At 51.7% G+C, this 17,878-nt stretch overlaps 2 protein-coding genes across 4 annotated transcripts in view; one reads left to right on the forward strand and one right to left on the reverse strand.

Moving 5' to 3' along the window:
* The window catches only part of EMX1 (empty spiracles homeobox 1), a 5,885-nt gene extending 5,029 nt beyond the window's left edge, over positions 1 to 856 (forward strand). Inside the window, 1 exon segment of the mRNA XM_075422130.1 lies at positions 599 to 856. Coding sequence (XP_075278245.1) covers positions 599 to 766 — 168 coding nt within the window. The 3' untranslated portion in view covers positions 767 to 856.
* A 6,588-nt stretch (positions 857 to 7,444) lies between these two features.
* The window catches only part of SFXN5 (sideroflexin 5), a 117,913-nt gene continuing 107,479 nt past the window's right edge, over positions 7,445 to 17,878 (reverse strand). For all 3 annotated transcript variants that reach the window (XM_075420233.1, XM_075420232.1, XM_075420234.1), the window contains one exon: positions 7,445 to 8,501. In XM_075420233.1, coding sequence (XP_075276348.1) covers positions 8,424 to 8,501 — 78 coding nt within the window. In that variant the 3' untranslated portion in view covers positions 7,445 to 8,423. The remainder of the gene's footprint in view (positions 8,502 to 17,878) is intronic.

Below are 17,878 nucleotides of genomic sequence, written 5' to 3' on the forward strand. Positions count from 1 at the left end.
TCCAGGGAGGCTGTGGAGTCTCCTTCTCTGGAGATATTCCAGCCCCGCCTGGCCGCGGTGCTGTGCAGCCTGCTGTGGGTGACCCTGCTTGGGCAGGGGGTTGGGCTGGGTGACCCACAGAGGGCCCTGCCAACCCCTGCCATGCTGGGATTCTGTGATTCTGCTGCCCTGGGGCCCAGGACCTCGCCGGAGGGTGGTTGGAGCCATGGCCGCTGTGCCCAGGACATCCTGACACCGGTGGCCGCACGAACCGAGGCTGGGTTCGGCTGCTCCGGCCACGCTGCGCTGATCACCCAGGACACCGGGGTGATGGGCACGGGTTGGGGTGTCCCACGTGGCTGTGGTGTGGCTGGGTGCCCTTCACCCATCTCCAATATCACCAAGGCCAGGATGTGCAGCAAAGCTGTGTTTTGTCCCACCTTGCTGAGGGGAAACTGAGGCAGGGCAGGGCGGCCATGGGAGCACTCCGTGGGGGACAGGACTTTTTTGCTGGTCTCCAAGGAAAACTGAGCTTGCTGCCGGGTTGCAGCACTGTCCCCAGCTGGGGCCGGCTGCGCCGAGACCCCCCCGTGAGCGCCCGTCTCTCCCTCTCCCCCAGGTGAAAGTCTGGTTCCAGAACCGGCGGACGAAATACAAACGGCAGAAGCTGGAGGAGGAAGGACCCGACTCGGACCAGAAGAAGAAAGGCTCCCACCACATCAACCGATGGCGCCTCGCCACCAAGCAGTCGAGCGGAGAAGACATCGACGTCACCTCCAACGACTAAGGCAGGGACAGGCTCCTGGTGCAGCCACCATGGAGAGGAACCCGGGGGAGGAAGGGGGGACACAGGCGGCGTCACCCAACGAACTCTAGGGACGGTCGCCCAAAGCCACCGCCGCCCGTGGCTTTTCCTCCTGGGGCGCCCGGCCTGACCGGGGACCCCCACCCCGTCCCCCCCTCGCCGCCCGGGGCGTCCCTCGGAGGTGCTTTTCGGGGAGCTCCCGCCGCCGAGCCGAGGAGGAAGAGGAGGCTGCCAGGGCGCCCGCGGCCCCGGGACGCTACCCACGCATCCTCCTCCGCGCTGGAAGCCGTCCATCAGCCATGAGATCAAATAAAAACGTCCTACCTAGAAGCTCAATGTACCCAACCCCTTTTTTCATTTTCATTTTTTTTTTCTCCCGCCTCCCTCCTCTTCTCCGTTGTTTCGTTTGGGTTGGTTTGTGGTTTTTTTTTTTTTTTTTTTTTATTTTACTCGCTTTTATTTTAATTTATTCTTTTATTTTCGTGCCCGTGTGCGTGCGTTCCCTGTTGTAGGTAGTCAGCAGCTGTAGTGTGTGTTACTGCGTGGTAATAAAAAGCAAAAAAGTGCTCTGGAAGCCTGTCTGGTTGCCTCGGCGGAGGGGGGGACAAGGGGGCCGTCCCCTCGCCCCGTGACGGCCGAACGGCCATGGGGACGCCGGTGTCCTACCATGGGGTGTTGGGTCCCGGGGAGCGATGGAGCCAGGAGCGCTTGGCGGCCCGTGGCGATGGGTGGTGGGGATGAGGATGGCCGCGAGGCGAGGGCTCCCGCGGGGGGTCCCCAGGGGCGTGGGGACACAGCGGGGTGGCCGCAGGTATGCGAGCTATGTGGTGGCTTGGCACCTGCGCGGGGTTGGACGCGGGGACAGGCCGTGGCCCCGCGGCTCGGCCAGGCACGGGGCGCCCGCGCTGCCGGAGGGACCCCCGGGACCCCAGCAACGAGGGGCGTCGGCAGGGGGTCTCGGGGCGCGAAGGTCAGGCATCCTTCCCACATCTCGCCGGGGTTACAATGATTTCATATATATCACTTCTAGATATCACTTATATACATATCAATTCCAGTGATTTTATATATATTAAAAATATATAAAAGTGTATACACTAAAATATAATAATTATATATAAGATATACTGTATATACACATGTATACACACAATTATACACTTGTATACGTGTACACAATATACACACATATATAAGTGTATATAATGTTTATATATAGAAGTGTATATAATATTTATATATATAAGTGTATATAAAGTTTATATATATTATAATGCATATTTTATATATATTATTATATATACTTATATATATTATTACTTTATAAGTATATACTGATAAGTATATAAGTAATAATATATGTAATATATATAATATATGTAATTATATACTTTTATACATTATTATATATACTTATATATACACAATAGATACACATATATTTGTGCATGTAATGTGTATACATATTGAATTCTATAATGTATACCATATGTAATTATATATAATATGTAATTTTATATAATTATAGAATACATATAGCTATCTATAATGACATATTTTATCTATACTCACACTTCTTTGATTATCTAGAAAATGCAGTTATATATAATATTATATATTTTAAATATATACACACAAGATGATCGCGATTCCTGCTGCTGGGAAAGCCCCCTCCCCGCGTCCCCTCGTGCTGCGGGGAAAAGCCCCCTCCCCAGCAGCTTCTCCCCTGCCCAACCAGCCCCTCAGGAACCCGGCTTTCCAGCCGAGACCTCCGCGTCCCGACACCCCCGCCTCGTCCCTCGCATCCGACGGCCGTGCGGAGGTCGGGCTGGAGCCCGCAGTAACCAGCCTCGCCCCACGTCTTTAAACTCTTTTATTTACACGGCTCCGAGTGGCACACAGAGAGTCGCGGCCGGCAGCTCCGGCCGGAAGGTTACGGGGCGGCTGGAAGACGTGCCGGTGCCGGCGAGCAGCCCCCCGCGTCCCCGGGGACTGCCGTTAACGCCGGTATAAGGTGCGTTCAGACCGGGTGCCGGAGGGCGACGGCGAGGAAGGGACAGCTGAGGGTGTTCGGTGCAAAATAAGCCATGAAAAAGGGGTGAAAAAGCCCAAAGTGGATGTTTCCTATTGTGAGCCGGGGAGATACCCGGGGCTGGGGGGTATGTCCCACCACCAAGACCATGTCAAGCCTCCGCAATCTGCACGCCCAACACTGGGAACGCTCTCAGAGCCAGGCCAGCTTCTCACTTCAGCTTATTTTACCCGAAAAACCTTTGCTGAAAGGCTGTTGGGGCTGAAGAGCATCCCACCCTCCGGAGCTCCACCAAGCCCCTCAAGAGGAGCCGACCGAAGCAGGGGGAGACACCTCCATCTCCCATCGGGACCCGGGCACCTGCCCACACGCAGGGATGTGGAGCGAAAAAATGAGCAGCGAGCAAAACTGGAAGGAGCTGAGCTGCGCCCAAGCTGAAAGGTGGGTTTGGGGCATGGGTGACACCACCCTGGGGTTGTCCCCTGGCAGTCCCTGGCCGGCTCGGGAGCAGCCAACAGACACATCTCCCAGGAGGGACTCCAAACTCCTCGCTGGCACCTTTTGCTGCAACCTGGTCCTCATTATTTCTTAATTAACATAGCCAAGAAAATCAATTAACCGCGACATCTCTAATTAAATACTACAGGAGATGATCATCTCCTTCTTATTATCTGCTGAGGTGAACAACTTGATGTGTGTGGTGAGTTCCTCGCTCCCCATCTCTTCCACTTCCCCAATTACTGGAAGTAAGAAATGCAAACGGTTGGGTTGTCCTCGTGAACTGAAGGATCCTTTCTTTACATTAGGGAAGTCGAAGAGATTAATTAGCTATTAAGTGAACGCGCATAACGTTATCGTTAGCTGCCGCACGTAGTCTTCGCTGGCACAATCCGCTGCCCTAAACGAACAGTCCTAACGTGCCACCGCCTTCCCAGCTCCGCGCTTTTCACCCCTAACGCTGGAGGAAGGGTTGAGCGCGGTGTTCCGGTGGTCCCACCACGGATGGTGGCAACCACGCTGAGCTGGGGCTGGACCTGCTGCGCGAGGGAGCCCGACCTTGAGCCGCGGCGAGCGAAACGGCGTTTTGAGATCCGTAAGGGTCAGGTTTTGCGCCCGCTGAGCCTTTTTGCTGGTCTCAAATAAAAACGCATCTCGTCACCCCCTGCGTTGGGATGGGTGGTGGCTCAAAAGCTGAAGAGCATCGGCTGGCTCAGCGTCTCAGCGTGGGGGACACCGTGGTCTCCTCTGACCCAAGAGGTTGGGACCATGGGGCCACCAGAATGTGCTCCTCGTCCTGCTGGCCACCGAGCTGGGGACAGCGAGGGGAAGGGCAGCAGGGATGGGTCTGCACCAGCCTGGACATCCAGGGGGAGGGGACATGGGCGGGTTTTGGGAGACGCGGGGTCGAGTCCTCAGCTCTCCAACCTCTTCAGCACCACTGCCGTGAGCGTTACCTCACAACGCGAGACCCGCAGGTGCTTTTGGAAGAGGGTGGAAAGGGGGATCCAGACCTCATGAGGTGGTGGCTCTCCCTTCCCAGCTCCAAGCAGGAGCATCTTCCCAGGGCTCTGGAGGGAGAGGGGGGGCACAACATTTTGAGTTGCATTTGAGCAAAATTTGAGAGCAAACATTGCTGCCAACCTGCCAAAGGCTGCGATCAGCTCTTGGAGATGAACACCGGCGAACGCCTGACTCAGGACCTCGGGATGTATTTATTTCTCGGCACGAACTCCGCCGAGTTGACTGAGACCCATTTTCATGACACATGAAGCGAAACAAGTTTGACGGGGTTTGTACGGGAAGACGATAACTCCAGACTCATTTAGCCCGTTTGATTGTCACTTGCTCGACTGTGCAGCTGCTTTTGAGCGAGCCATCATCTCGCAGCGCTGGTTCCTCTGCCATCCCTCAAGCTGGTCCTCGTCCCTTCGGGCAGGATCAGGCCCTCGCGCGTCGCGTGGCTCGTCAAGCCCCAAGTCTCTTCTCCTCCAGACCGACGTGGTTTTTATTGAGCGTCACTGGATTAACGCGACCGGCATCCCCTGCTAATTAACGACCTGCACAGGCCGAAACTCTGCAGGTGATGCGTGTGCGGGGAAAGCATCCGTACTCGCTTCCATCACGGAGAAAACCTGGAATTGGTTCTTTCCCAAGGCAGAGCTTTGCTCAATCCGTGCTTTTCCTCGGGTGTCCCCTACAGAGCGAGGCAAAGCCCCGACTCCTTCTCTCCACTGTGAATTCCTCGCGTCCATCTGCGGTCCGGCAGGTAGCCGGAGCTCACAGCCACCGTAACCTTTGATCACGATGCAAAACCACATCACCACCTTCCTTCCCTGCTCCACCTCACCGAAACCACCGAAAAAAAAGCCTGGGATGAAGGAGCTTTGCAGCAGAAACGGTTCAGCGCAGCGACAAAACCCACCGGGGAAGGGGAAACGATCCACCCAGACAGGCGCCGGAGCCAGGAGGCTTCTCCCTGTCAACACAAGAGGCTGTTTCTGTCTCAGCCTCGCATTTCCATTCAGGAGGAGGAAGAAGGCAAGTTGTGCCTCATGCAACACGACGCGGCTCGGCTCCTAACTCTGCGGGCTCGGCGGAGCCGTAAACTGGAGTTTTAGGCTCAGGGTAGCTTTTTCCCCACTGCACACAGATGTGGATGTGTGTGCAAGGGGGGGTACCTGTAACCTCAGCACCCGACAACGGTCCTCGCCTCCTCCCACACCCCACAGCAACGGAAAGGGCTCGGTTTTAGGCAGGCAGCTCGTCCCAGCTGGCTCTCCGAAGCTTTGTCGCTGCCGTTCCCATCGGCAGGCTGCTGTTCGGGGATCACCAGCATCCCCGCTGCTCTCTCCTCTTCCGCTGCCGTGGGGAGTTACTCACCCCCAGGCTCTGATCCTGCGAGGCCCGTAGGACAGACGCCCATTGAAAATGTCCATAGGACAAGATGTCACCTGCCTGCAGCCTCTCCAAATCCCACCCGGAGTGGATGGGGTGGCCTCGTGTCCTCCGGAGCGTACATTCATCTCATCTAGTGCATTAGAGGAACTTTACTGGGTCACATTCAGCTGTCCCTCACCCTGGTGTAAAACCAGAATAGCTCCATGAGTGTAACTGGACCCACTCTGCGTTTCCACCAGTGTCAGGGACCAGGAGGTGGCCCATCAACAGCAGCTATGGAGACCTTGGATCTGGCCTCTCCTCCCCTGCACGCTGGTGTGTAAATTCAACAAATTTATTTGTTATGTGCAATTATTCCTGATTTACACGAGCGCAAGGACAGAATCAGTCTTCCTGAGCTGGCCCAACCATTGCATGACTCCAGTTCCTACTGGTCTGACTCCAGCGGGGAGGGAGGAGCAGCCAGTGGTGGAGGAGCACACGGCGGGGCTCGGGCCTCCTGATTCCAAGCATTGCAATAAATCCTTTGAATACATTCTGTGTCAGTGGCGATTTGGTTTCCCCTGCTCCCCCCACCCTCCCCAAGACCCCCAACAAATTGGCATTTGAAGGATGACAGCCTGTGTGTTCAGCTGGGCCACCACCACCACGGCTCCACCCACCCTGATGCAGATCTTGCTGTCGGCATGATGTTCTGCTGGTGACCATGTTCAAAATCTGCATTAAGTCCTCTGGTCCTCAGGGAGTCGCTTTGGGGTTTACCCTTGGGTGCAAGATACCAGAAAGTCAAATTATGGCCCCAATCTCCAGTGAGGGCAGGATTCGGTGCCGTGCTGGGGGGAGTTGCACCCACCTCAATTTAAGCACCCTGAAGTGGGGCAGTTGAAAAGGCAGACAGACAGCCAGCCATTCCCAGAGGGCAGCTCACCCCTCTGAGGCTGCAGTCTCACAAAGCCATTGGCTTGGCATGGCTGCCACGCGAAGCCATCCTGCCCACCGGTTTCTGCTTTGGGTCCTCCTCTACACCGGCACAAGGCTTTGGGCAGCTCTGGCTTTTCTGGCTGAAAGCGTTGCAAGGAGAAGGAGAGGGAGAGGGGTAAGGAGATGGGAGATCGGAGAAGAAGAAGAGAGAAGGAGAAGGAGAGGGAGAAAGAAGGAGAAGGTGAGAGAAGGATAAGAAGAAGAAGAGAAGGAAGGAAGGGAAGGGAAGGGAAGGGAAGGGAAGGGAAGGGAAGGGAAGGGAAGGGAAGGGAAGGGAAGGGAAGGGAAGGAAGGGAAGGGAAGGGAGGGAAGGAAGGGAAGGGAAGGGAAGGGAAGGGAGGAAGGGAAGAGAAGAGAAGAGAAGAGGAAGAGAAGAGAAGAGAGAGAAGAGAAGAGAAGAGAAGAGAAGAGAAGAGAAGAGAAGAGAAAGAAGAGAAGAGAAGAGAAGAGAAGAAGAGAGAGAAGAAGAGAGAAGAGAAGAAGAGATGAGAAGAGAAGAGAAGAGAAGAGAAGAGAAGAGAGAGAAGAGAAAGAAGAGAAGAGAAGAGAAGAGGAAGAGAAGGAAGAGAAGAGAAGAGAAGAGAAGAGAAGAGAAGAAGAGAAGAGAAGAGAAGAGAAGAGAAGAGAAGAGAGAGAAGAGAGAGAAGAGAAGAGAAGAGAAGAGAAGAGAGAGAAGAGAAGAGAAGAAGAGAAAGTGAAGAGAAGAAGAGCGAAGCAAATTCCAGTTGGAAGGGACCTACCAACGATCATCTAGTCCAACCTGCCCAACCACTTCAGGGCTGACCAAAAGGTAAAGCATACCATGTCCTCAGCCAACTAGCTTAGCAAAGTATGGCTTAGCCAATTAGCTTAGATTAACAACCTTACTTTTAGAGGTTCTACATTAGGCGGGATAATTCCATCTTCCACGTCTGTGCAAAGGAGAAGAGCCAGATCAATCATACTTTTGCTATAAGATCCCTTCCTACTCAATTGCAGGGTACGCTGGCTTTCCAGTATCTTGAACCCTGGGCAAACGCCCTTGCAGATCCACCCGGCGGTAGGCTCCTGTGGCACCAAGCCTTGCAAGTGCAGTGGATGGCAAGATGCCACCAGGACCGTCGGCAGAGGAAGGAGGGAGGGATGGAGGGTGCACAGGCTATGACCTTCGTTGTGCTAATGGAGCGTTCCACGTCGAACCATGGAAGGTTGCTTTTGCGCATGATCCCTGGGGCAGGATCGGCATGAAACTGATACCGGACACTTCTCAAACACCCTACCAAGCGCTTCACGTTCAGGCACCCGTTGCTCTCTACAGAATTATTTTTGTGCAGCATCAGTGTGGAGATTTAATTTGTGTCGAAAACAAAATTTTCTCGGTGAAGGCTACTTTCATGAAGTTAGGTATAACCATGTAAACACGCCGTTAAACATCCCTCCATGCAGTGCTATTAAGTTCTGAGATTATTGTTTAGCTAGTTCTCTAAAGTGTCTGAATGTAATTTTTTTTTTTTGTTGCTGCTCCTGTGCTAATTTAAAACTTTTAATATTAATCTTATTGACTGGTGTGAGGTGTCAGTTCTCTGCAAGTGTTAATTTACTCCCGGTTCGCCAGGAGCGGTAATATGTTACTATCGCTGAGCTCTATTATTTGTTTTCTCTTGTTGTTGTTTTCTTTTTCCCAGTCGGGATCTCAAGTTTCCCCCTTTCCCTCCCCAGGTCTTCTGGGCTGAGACTGTCCGCTTCCACTTACAATCCCTTATTGTAGACTACAGTCTTACTGGTGGTGGCCATTGCGATTTCTGGCTCCAGCCGAGACGTCTCGATCTGTGAAATCAAAGAGGAGGCAAGATCAGAAGGGGCATCGCGTTGCTGTGCTGCAGCAGGAGCTCGATAGATCAATAAATTAATATGGAGAAGCATAATACGTAAATAACACAATGTCAGTCATGCCTTGTCCGTGTCATTTTAAGGTGCTTTACTCTGCTCAAGCCTCAAAACATCCCTGTTGGGCCTGACTTCTCTTACGTGAAACAACGCACGCCCTCTGCTTTGCAATACTCCATGAACTTCAGAGTGTCCCTGAGAACCAAACGGGTCCCACCCAGCGTTATTCAGGAGAGTTCTCCTCCTTCTCCCCAAGGTCCCCTCGCATGGTGCTAGAAGGAATCCAGCCCTTGAAGCTGTGGTTTGCACCCGTAGGGACCCGGCAAAGCCACAGGCTGCCTGGTGACACGAGGGGACAACACACCCTCATTTCTCTCCTGGACCAGGGCTCCAGATCCTCCATCGAGGACGGATCACAGCTAAAATCTACGTACCCCTTCCTCCGTCTCCATAAAATCTCCAGACCTTTCCTAATTTTTTCCTCTTGCTGGCTTGGCGCGAAGCTTTCCCTTGCTCTGAAATCACTCTGAACGCGTGCATCCCTGGGAGGGATCCGTGGTGCTCCCGGTTCCCGCGGCGAGCAAGGATCCCGCTCCCGAGCGGGACAGGGCACCTTGCAAGACCAGACTTTCAGAAATCCTATACATTGAACCAACGCTGTTGCTGACACAATGCTAGGAACCCACGTTAAAATCGAAATGCTTTTGAAAATGTTTAACCTAGTTAGACAAATTAGCAAAAATTTGTGCAAAACAATTTAGGTATTTAAAATATTCAATGTTTTTAAAAACTGGAAAAACTGTTCTTAGCTTTCAGCTGCAAAAACCCAACAAAATATAACATCAAAGCAATCTTAACATGAGGTGCAACATAACCCTTCAGCAAAGCTGTTAAACAGCTACTGAAGCATCATGGGAAATAGCACTTCATTTATTCAAATGCACATATGTCAGGTTTTTGCACCATATGTCATTCCAAGCTATTTACAGTAATAATTAAATCTTAATCAACGTTTAACCTCTGTAAAATGTTTGAAGGGATCTAATCACCCTTCAGACTGCACTAATGAAGGAGAAATATATAAACATAAAAAGAAAATGATGCATAGATAGCACACCAGAAAGAACAGTAATTGCAAAATTGTATTTCTTTTAAATATAATCAGCAAATTATGTAAAGTAAGCCAACGAGTATTTTAAGTGAAGACATCTTGGGTGTCAGAGGTGTGATCAGCTAATTTTGTACTGCTATCCATAACAGATGTAGCATATTTTCTTTTAGTGCCATTATTAGCAACTTCACCACTTCTTTCTGCGCTGAAACACAAAGTGAAGCATTGTGCTGGGGAGAGGACCCAGCAAAGGTGCAGGAGAGGCGATTCTCACGTACACCGGCACTGGTGGGATCCATTTTGAGGGAGGATTAACTCCAATCTGCCTGGCTCTGACGCAGCTTTTCTTCCTATTGTTTTCTTATTTTTCTTCCAGAGACAGAAAGAAAAGCTCCGAGGCATCGGGGCTGGGTGGTTTCACCCAGCGGTGTGAAAATATCAAGGTGGGAAGTGCTTTAAAATGACCTGGAATTGGGCGGTCCAACCCTGACCATCCATGCTGGCGTTGGGACAGCTTGGGCAGAGCAAAACCCAACTCACTACTGGGAAGTCTCCACAGAAAGCTCACGGAGAGCCACCACAATTCCTTCCTCTCCAATGGGGGCTGGAGAGGTGGGAGCTCCAAGGAAAGTCACATCTGCCTTGGTGGACCCAGACTATTGGTCTGAAAGCAAGACCTAGGGGGAAACATTGAGGACTTGGATGTGCTGAGTCTAGAAGAGAGGACTTCAGGGGAGGCATGGTGGTATTTGCGTGTGCAAGAAGCTACAGCACAGAAGAAAGGAGTAATGTTTTCTTCACGCTCTCTTGGGACACAATTCAAAAAGCATCGAGTCAGATCCAAGCTGAACAGCAGGAAGAGTATCCTAGTGGGAAGGAGCAAAGTATTGCAACCAAATGCTTGGGGAAGGTGTGGTGTCTCTGTGGTGGAAAGTTTTCAGCACAAATTAGATGAAACCCATCAAGAACAGTTTAAGCAGAATTGAGTTTGTCTTGGTGGAAGAAGACAGATGAGATAAATGCTTCTAGGTCCTTTCAGCTTCCTTCCAACAGGTCCAGGAGGGAAACGGCCTCCTTTCCCTGCATGGCTGAGTTCTTCATTCATGGCAAGGCTGTACACAAGGCTGTTAGATGGGATGGCGTGAGGAGGGACAGGACTCAGATGGGACAGTTCAGAGACAGATTATGGCGTCTGAGCAGAAGGACAAGGGAATGAATGTTTAATGTGAGATGGACACATGGTAAGGGCCTCCTTTGGAGATCTTGAAAGAACACACAATTGGCCACAGGCATTGGTTTGGAGCTGCGTACTACTGAGCTCAAGCCCTTTTCTGAAGCCTGGGAAGATGTGAAATAAATTTGCTGGGCGGTGACTGGTTGAACTGGAGCAATCTCTGCAGATTTCCTTCTGGCTGACGTTAATAAAGCAGATATGAAAAACTGCTCTAGAGCCTCAGCTACAGGAGCTCCAAGGGTACAGGTACAGGAGGGACGTACTCCACAGCAACCCGGGCAAATGCATCGGGAATAACTTACCCCTCTCACTGGGGAAATCAAACGCAGAAGAACGTGGAGAAGCATTTAGGGGACCTAATAAATGCTTATAAATATCTGAAGGGTGGGTGTCAGGAGGATGGGGCCAAGCTCTTTTCAGTGGTGCCCAGTGACAGGACAAGGGGCAATGGGCACAAACGGAGGCACAGGAAGTTCCATCTGAACATGAGGAAGAACTTCTTCCCTCTGAGGGTGACGGAGCACTGGCCCAGGCTGCCCAGGGAGGCTGTGGAGTCTCCTTCTCTGGAGATATTCAAGACCCGCCTGGACAAGGTCCTGTGCAGCCTGCTCTGGGTGACCCTGCTTGGGCAGGGGGTTGGGCTGGGTGACCCCCAGAGGTCCCTTCCAACCCCTACTATTCTGCGATTCTGTGATTCTGTGGTGGGCTCCACATATTAAGACAACACTAAGACACAACCTTGTTGTGTACCAGTTCAGTCTTTGAATCCCTCAGGGATTTTTGTTGGAAAGTGTAATTTCACCTGTTTTGGTTTAGACTGCTCTTCTACCTGTCCAGCATCCAGGACCTGCTTGGCCAGCCTTCCACTGGACATGGCACTGTGAAATGGATCTGGAGACCAGAGTTACTTGTCAAGTTTCTTGCGTCTCAGCTTCACAGACTCCCAGCAAGGTCTTTCTTGGCCATGGCCATGACAGGAACACCTCTAACAGGGACCACCTGCCATGGAGTGTGCTCTGTAGACCAGGTTCTATCCTGTTGGGACTACACTGATGGGACCTGCCCCACTCCATACAGGGCTACTTTGTCCTTCCAAACTGAATGCCCATCATGGGACTGGGTTTGAATTGTGTCCATCCTCTTCCTCCCAGTGAGGTAGATCTACCTGTGCCGGGGCAAAGGATGGACTCCTGGCTCCGGGATGATAGCCCTAAGGTACCTACCAGAAGAGGGCCTTCAACAATGAAGCCAGGGGAAGAGAAGCCTGGGAGGGACGCAAGCTCACAACAGCACTGAGGGAACTGTGGCACAAAAACATCGCTTCCAGAAAGTGCTACAAGAGGCTGGTTTGGAAAAAAAAAAAGAGTAGACTTTCAGGCTGATGGCTGCATGAGCATCAGCGCAGCGTTGACCGCTCGGTATCCTGACATGCCAGCATGCGAGACACTACAACCAGGCAGCGGGAGAAGGAGGAACTGCTTCACCACCCCGTGAGGCTACTGGAAGCTTTGCTATAGATGCAAGGAGATCCTCTCTGGGGACACAGCCAAGGTGCATCTCCAAACTCACCCAGAAACGTGGCCAGTGCCAGGCACAGCCCGTCACAACACCCAGGAGCCGGCGCGGCTCGAGGACGCTCCTCTTCCCTCTAGCAGATAACTAAGCTCATGAAGAAAAAAAGGGAAAACCCCAAGAAACGGCGTCCTCTGACCTTATTCAAGCAACTGTTTATAAACCAGCGTCACCCAGGTAATGGAGGCGGGATGGCAGCGCTGGCTTTTTAGCGGCGCTCCTGACCCGGTGAAATCTATCCCCGCCGGGGAACAAAGCCGCCGTGAAGGGAATCGCCTCTCGCAGTGCCCGCCGCGCGCCAGCTCTCTTCCCCCCGTCTCTGCCTTGCGGTGGAAGCCTCTCTCCTCTCATCAGCACAGACAAGGCTAATTGGGGTGATAAAGAACTGGCTCCGAGTGCTGGCGTGGGCTGGAGGAACAAATGGTGCGGTGGTCACAGCTGGTGCTGCGGAGACGGAGAGGGAGAGGGTGTGAGGCAGGCTCCCGGCGCCCAAACTTTCATCAGCCCATGTTGGATGCGGGGCGGCGAGGTGGGGGGTTGTGTGTGTTTTGCATTCGCTGCTGACACGGGTGTAGCGTACATGCGCGTCCGGTGAAGCAGAAGCAGGCAGAAAGCAGATGCTTTTTGTTTGGGGTTGATACTCATTTCTATCCCAGCTCGGGAAAAGGTGTAGAAAGGAATGTGCTCCTAAGAGTGGAGGGAGAGAGATAGGTCTAGGCTGGCTGCCAGGGATCCTGTAATGATATGGAAGGCAGCTAGGGGAGACAGGAGCAGATGGATTTGGCATACAGCTCATCACTCAGCCAAAAAAAGGGAAGGAGGGGGGGAGGAGGAGGAAGAAAGCAGCCAGTTTTGGTAGGGGGAGGGTCATGCGGACTGACGGATGCTGCTCCGGGAGGTGGGGGAAGGGAGGATCGGGCTGGTCACCGCGTCTTCTGCTGCTGCCTCGGCAGTGCCAGCGAAGTGGCTCGGTGGTGGCCCCGGTTCAGAGCCCATGAGGGCTCTCCTGGCCCTTCCAGCTCCTCCTGTGCTATCAGACATCAGGGCAACAGCCAAGGGCAGTGCCAAGCTAACCGAGCCCTACTTAAGCTCGGTGAGGTGTAGCAAGGACTACAGTTAGTAAACAGCACCATGAAGCACCGTGAAGGAGCAGGAGCTGCCGCTTCTACGGTGGTGGGCTCTGTGCACAGCTAGACAGAGAGGTGGGACACATCCAGCACCACTAACGGCCTCTGCTCTGTCCTTGGTGTTTGCCAACAGGATGAAAAACATCGTACTTTTCCTCGGATAGATGAGCTACTGCTCATCAGCCACGCCATGGTCAGCAGGCACCTCTGCTTGTAGCTTGGTGCAACCATGGTGTGAAAGCACCTCTGTGTGGGTCTACCGAGGCTTCCTTTCACCTTCAACCCACGGTCACCTAACACAACGCTGCTGAGAAGCAGAACCTCATTAAATTTGATTTAACATGCTTACTTGGGGTCAAAAACCAACTTGACTGATTGGGTTTTCTACGGTCTTGTTCCCGTGGTAAGACTGCCTAAGTGTTCTGCTTTCAGATATTTCAGATCTTCTTTTCTTCTTCTATCTGACAGTAGCTGAAAGCATGCTGATGGGGCCAAAATCACAAATCTGAACCCGTGCTTGATTTTATAAGGCTTTCCAAAATTGGAAAATGTATACTGAATGATTTAGACAGCAAGATTTCTTCCTCCTCTGTTCAGATAAACTCTTCCCAAAGCTTTTCCCAGACATCAAAAAATTGACGTGCTCTGCATGGATCCACTCGCTAAGGAACGAGATGAGGAAACTGGTGTTTGCTAAGGAGCGTCTCTTGGAAATGCTATGGACCTACGGCCAACTGAAGGTGACCTGACAGGAAAGAGAACTTCAGAAGTGCCTCATCTCACCCAAAAACCTTTTTGAGTAAATCACAGAAGATGTTTTTTATAAGATACCCAGCCTCTGGTTAAGGAGCCCAAGCAACAGCAGAGCTACCAGACCTCTCAGTATCCCGCTTCAAGGAGCATCAGCCATCCCCACAGTTTGCATTTTGCTAAATTCACACTTCCAGCTTTGCCTTCATCTATTCGCTGCATAAGCAGCTCTCTCCTGCCAGAAATTTTCTTCCCTTGAAAGTATTCAAAGATTATTAAATCACCTTCATTATAATTTCTAGATAAAATTCATTTTTCTTCTATGCAAGGCAGATTACGGTTTGAAATACTGGTGTTAAAGCTCTTGTCTGACCACTTCTCAGTTTATCTACATAGTTAAAAAACTATGTACCCCCAAACTGGACACACTGGTTGAGAGATGGTCTCATGACTAACGTACATGGTAACAAATAACTTCACGGATAACTGATACTCAGATTGCCGGTGAAATCACAAAGCTGAGGAAAAATGGTTTCAAGATAAACTTGAATTTTTTTAAGTTAGGTTTCTTTCAAATTAATAATAAAAATTGAACTTAAGAGTTGACTGGTACAGTTCTCTTCATTTTTTGTTTTCTCAGGTCTTTTAGACCCCCCTGTTTTAAAGAGACATTCAGTTATCATAAGAAAAATCACCATACCTAGTCAAAATATTTTCCTCAAAAACATGGGAACAAGATATTCGATTCCGTTTCCATCCTTGCTGCTGGGTAAGGTGTTAACAGAACGTAACCAGAGCCTGGGAAGCCGCCGCTCGCAGCCCGGCAGCCGGGTGTCTCTCCACCCGTCACTGGTGGCAACGTGCCCGAACCCAGCCCTACCAGTGGTGTGACAGCTCCGTGGCTCGGTGGAGCCCACTCCGGGTCTGACACCATCCACCCTCCCCAGAAAGTGCCAACTTTGGGGTCACTGCAGGGAGGGAGGGCTGGACACCCCGAAACGCAGGGATCGAAGAGCCGCCCACCGAACGCTTCCCCGCTGAGGGCTGAGAGCCTCCACTGACACGCCAAGGTACGCAACTGCACCCGGGGACTGACATTCCTGACGAGACTTCGTGACGCTCCCCGGGCACCGCGCTGCAAGGAGCAGGGCCAATGCGCTTCTCCAGCTGGGGCTGTGCCGAGGAAGCAGTTTGGCCGGTCAGGTAGAGCCCATGCGTGCTGCAAGTGGAGCACCACGAAGGCTGCGCATCCTCACAGCACGTCCACACAACCTGTAGCATGCAACGGTACGGTCCAGGGCAGAGAAGAGACCACCAGAAGATGTTCTGGGAAGGTAGCGGCTTTGGAAGGAGAAGATGACGAGGGCTGGGAGCTGTTGCACCACTAAATAGATTAAATCTCTCTGGTGCTCTGGACCCATGTATTTAGGAAAAAGGTGAAAGTTTGTCACATATCCTTGCACCAAGAAAACCATCACTGTTAGTGCCTGGCTGGCTTTCCTAATAAAGACATGGCACAGCCTCACCCAAGCGATCCGAACCTACGACCATGGATACAACCCAACCCCTGATACACCACGCCGGGCAAGCAGCCACACTCGTGGAGTAAGAGGCTCCTCTCTTCACAGAATCACAGAATCCCAGAATGGCAGGGGTTGGCAGGGACCTCTGTGGGTCACCCAGCCCAATCCCCTGCCCAAGCAGGGTCACCCAGAGCAGGCTGCACAGCACCGCGGCCAGGCGGGGCTGGAATATCTCCAGAGAAGGAGACTCCACAGCCTCCCTGGGCAGCCTGGGCCAGGGCTCCATAACCCTCAGAGGGAAGAAGTTCTTCCTCCTCTTCAGCTGGAGCTTCCTCTGCTTCAGTTTGTGCCCATTGCCCCTTGTCCTGTCGCTGGGCACCACTGCAAAGAGTCTGGCCCCGGCCTCCTGACCCCCACCCTGCAGATATTTAGAGGCATTTCGAAGGTCCCCTCTCAGCCTTCTCTTCTCCAGGCTGAACAAGCCCAGCTCCCTCAGCCTCTCCTCGCAGCAGAGATGCTCCAGTCCCCTCCTCATCCTCGTAGCCCTGTACTGGACTCTCTCCAGTAGCTCCTCATCTTTCTTGAAGTGGGGAGCCCAGAACTGGACACAGGACTCCAGATGGGGCCTCACCAGGGCAGAGTAGAGGCGAACATGCTTGGAAGTAAAGCAAAGCCAGTAGCAGATAAGAGCAGCTCAGCAATAAGCAGATCAGAACAAGCTCAGGAGTCCATTTAATTTGCACCATCCTTTCACTGCCGTATAAGTGGATTCATTTGTAAGTCAGCACACAAGTAAAGCAAGGAACTATCAGGCAATCGGGGTCATTGGCAAGGTTTCTTGTTCGATTGCAAATCTGGAACTACTGCCACGTGTCTAGCAGGGGGGTAACCTGTTAAATGCCTACAACGTAGTAGTTTCATGGGGGATTTCACATAAATGAATTCAGAGCCCTGTTTCCAAACATGAAGTTTCTAGGGATACATCATTTCTCTGCAGACAGACACTGAAGTGCAAGAGAGAAATGCATTGCCTCTGGCAGGACCTGCGGCCAGCACTTTTACACCAAAGATGCATCTCAGTGCTGCTGCCTAACCTCCGGCTGGACATACCTAAAGTTGGCATTAAAAAGGACCATTGCTCAAAATTAATTTTATCTCCATTTTCTCTCCCCTCCTTGAAACGATAAAAAGGAGGAAAGCTGGAACATCTGGCTGTTCTTGCTCTTGAGGGTTACCCGTTTCAGGAGATTTTTCTGGGTTTTGCCATGGATGCTTTGACCACCAGCACCTACCTCGAGCTGTCTGTAGGACAGGGCAGAGGAGGTTCTTCTCAGACCAGACTGGAAAGGGTCTGAATGTGGCATAAGCACACCCCGCCATGACATCCGTTAGATGTGAAGTATGTCAGTGACGGTGTTAGTGCCACAAGCTCTTCACACTCTATCACATCTGCTGACACCTCTGCACCGTCCCCTGAAAACGTCACCGCTTTTAGCAAAGCACGAACTGCAAAGTGTCAGCAGCACCTTGGGTGCCATCAGGTTTCTGTATCGAGACGAGCAGGAATATTCCTCATGCTCAGCAGATGTTTGGATAGAGATGTGCAATCGCTTTTGAGACAGCTACAAGGCTTAAGATGTTACTGCCCTCAACTTAAATGGGAACAATTGACTCTGCCCTGAAGCAGAGCAGAAGAGTTTGTGGGATTTATGGGTCAGTTTTGGACAGCAACTTCCACCGCTTCCTTGGTGGCCTTGGCCATGTTAGGTCAACAGTTGGACTTGATGATCCCAAAGGTCTTTTCCAACCCAAATGATTCTATGTGCAAGGGTGGGAGTTTTTAACTTCAGCTTCAGGAATTGTAAATTAGTGTATCGCAGCTTCTCTAAAGAAAAATGATACGCATATCAAAAGAAACCCAAACACATGAATTAGATGGGAAGAAGGAAACCATGGCATTTCAGGTGACCGCCCAACCAGGCTGGGGCAGAACACAACTG

Source organism: Opisthocomus hoazin, chromosome 5, assembly GCF_030867145.1.
Source record: "Opisthocomus hoazin isolate bOpiHoa1 chromosome 5, bOpiHoa1.hap1, whole genome shotgun sequence".
Classification (NCBI taxonomy): domain Eukaryota; kingdom Metazoa; phylum Chordata; class Aves; order Opisthocomiformes; family Opisthocomidae; genus Opisthocomus; species Opisthocomus hoazin.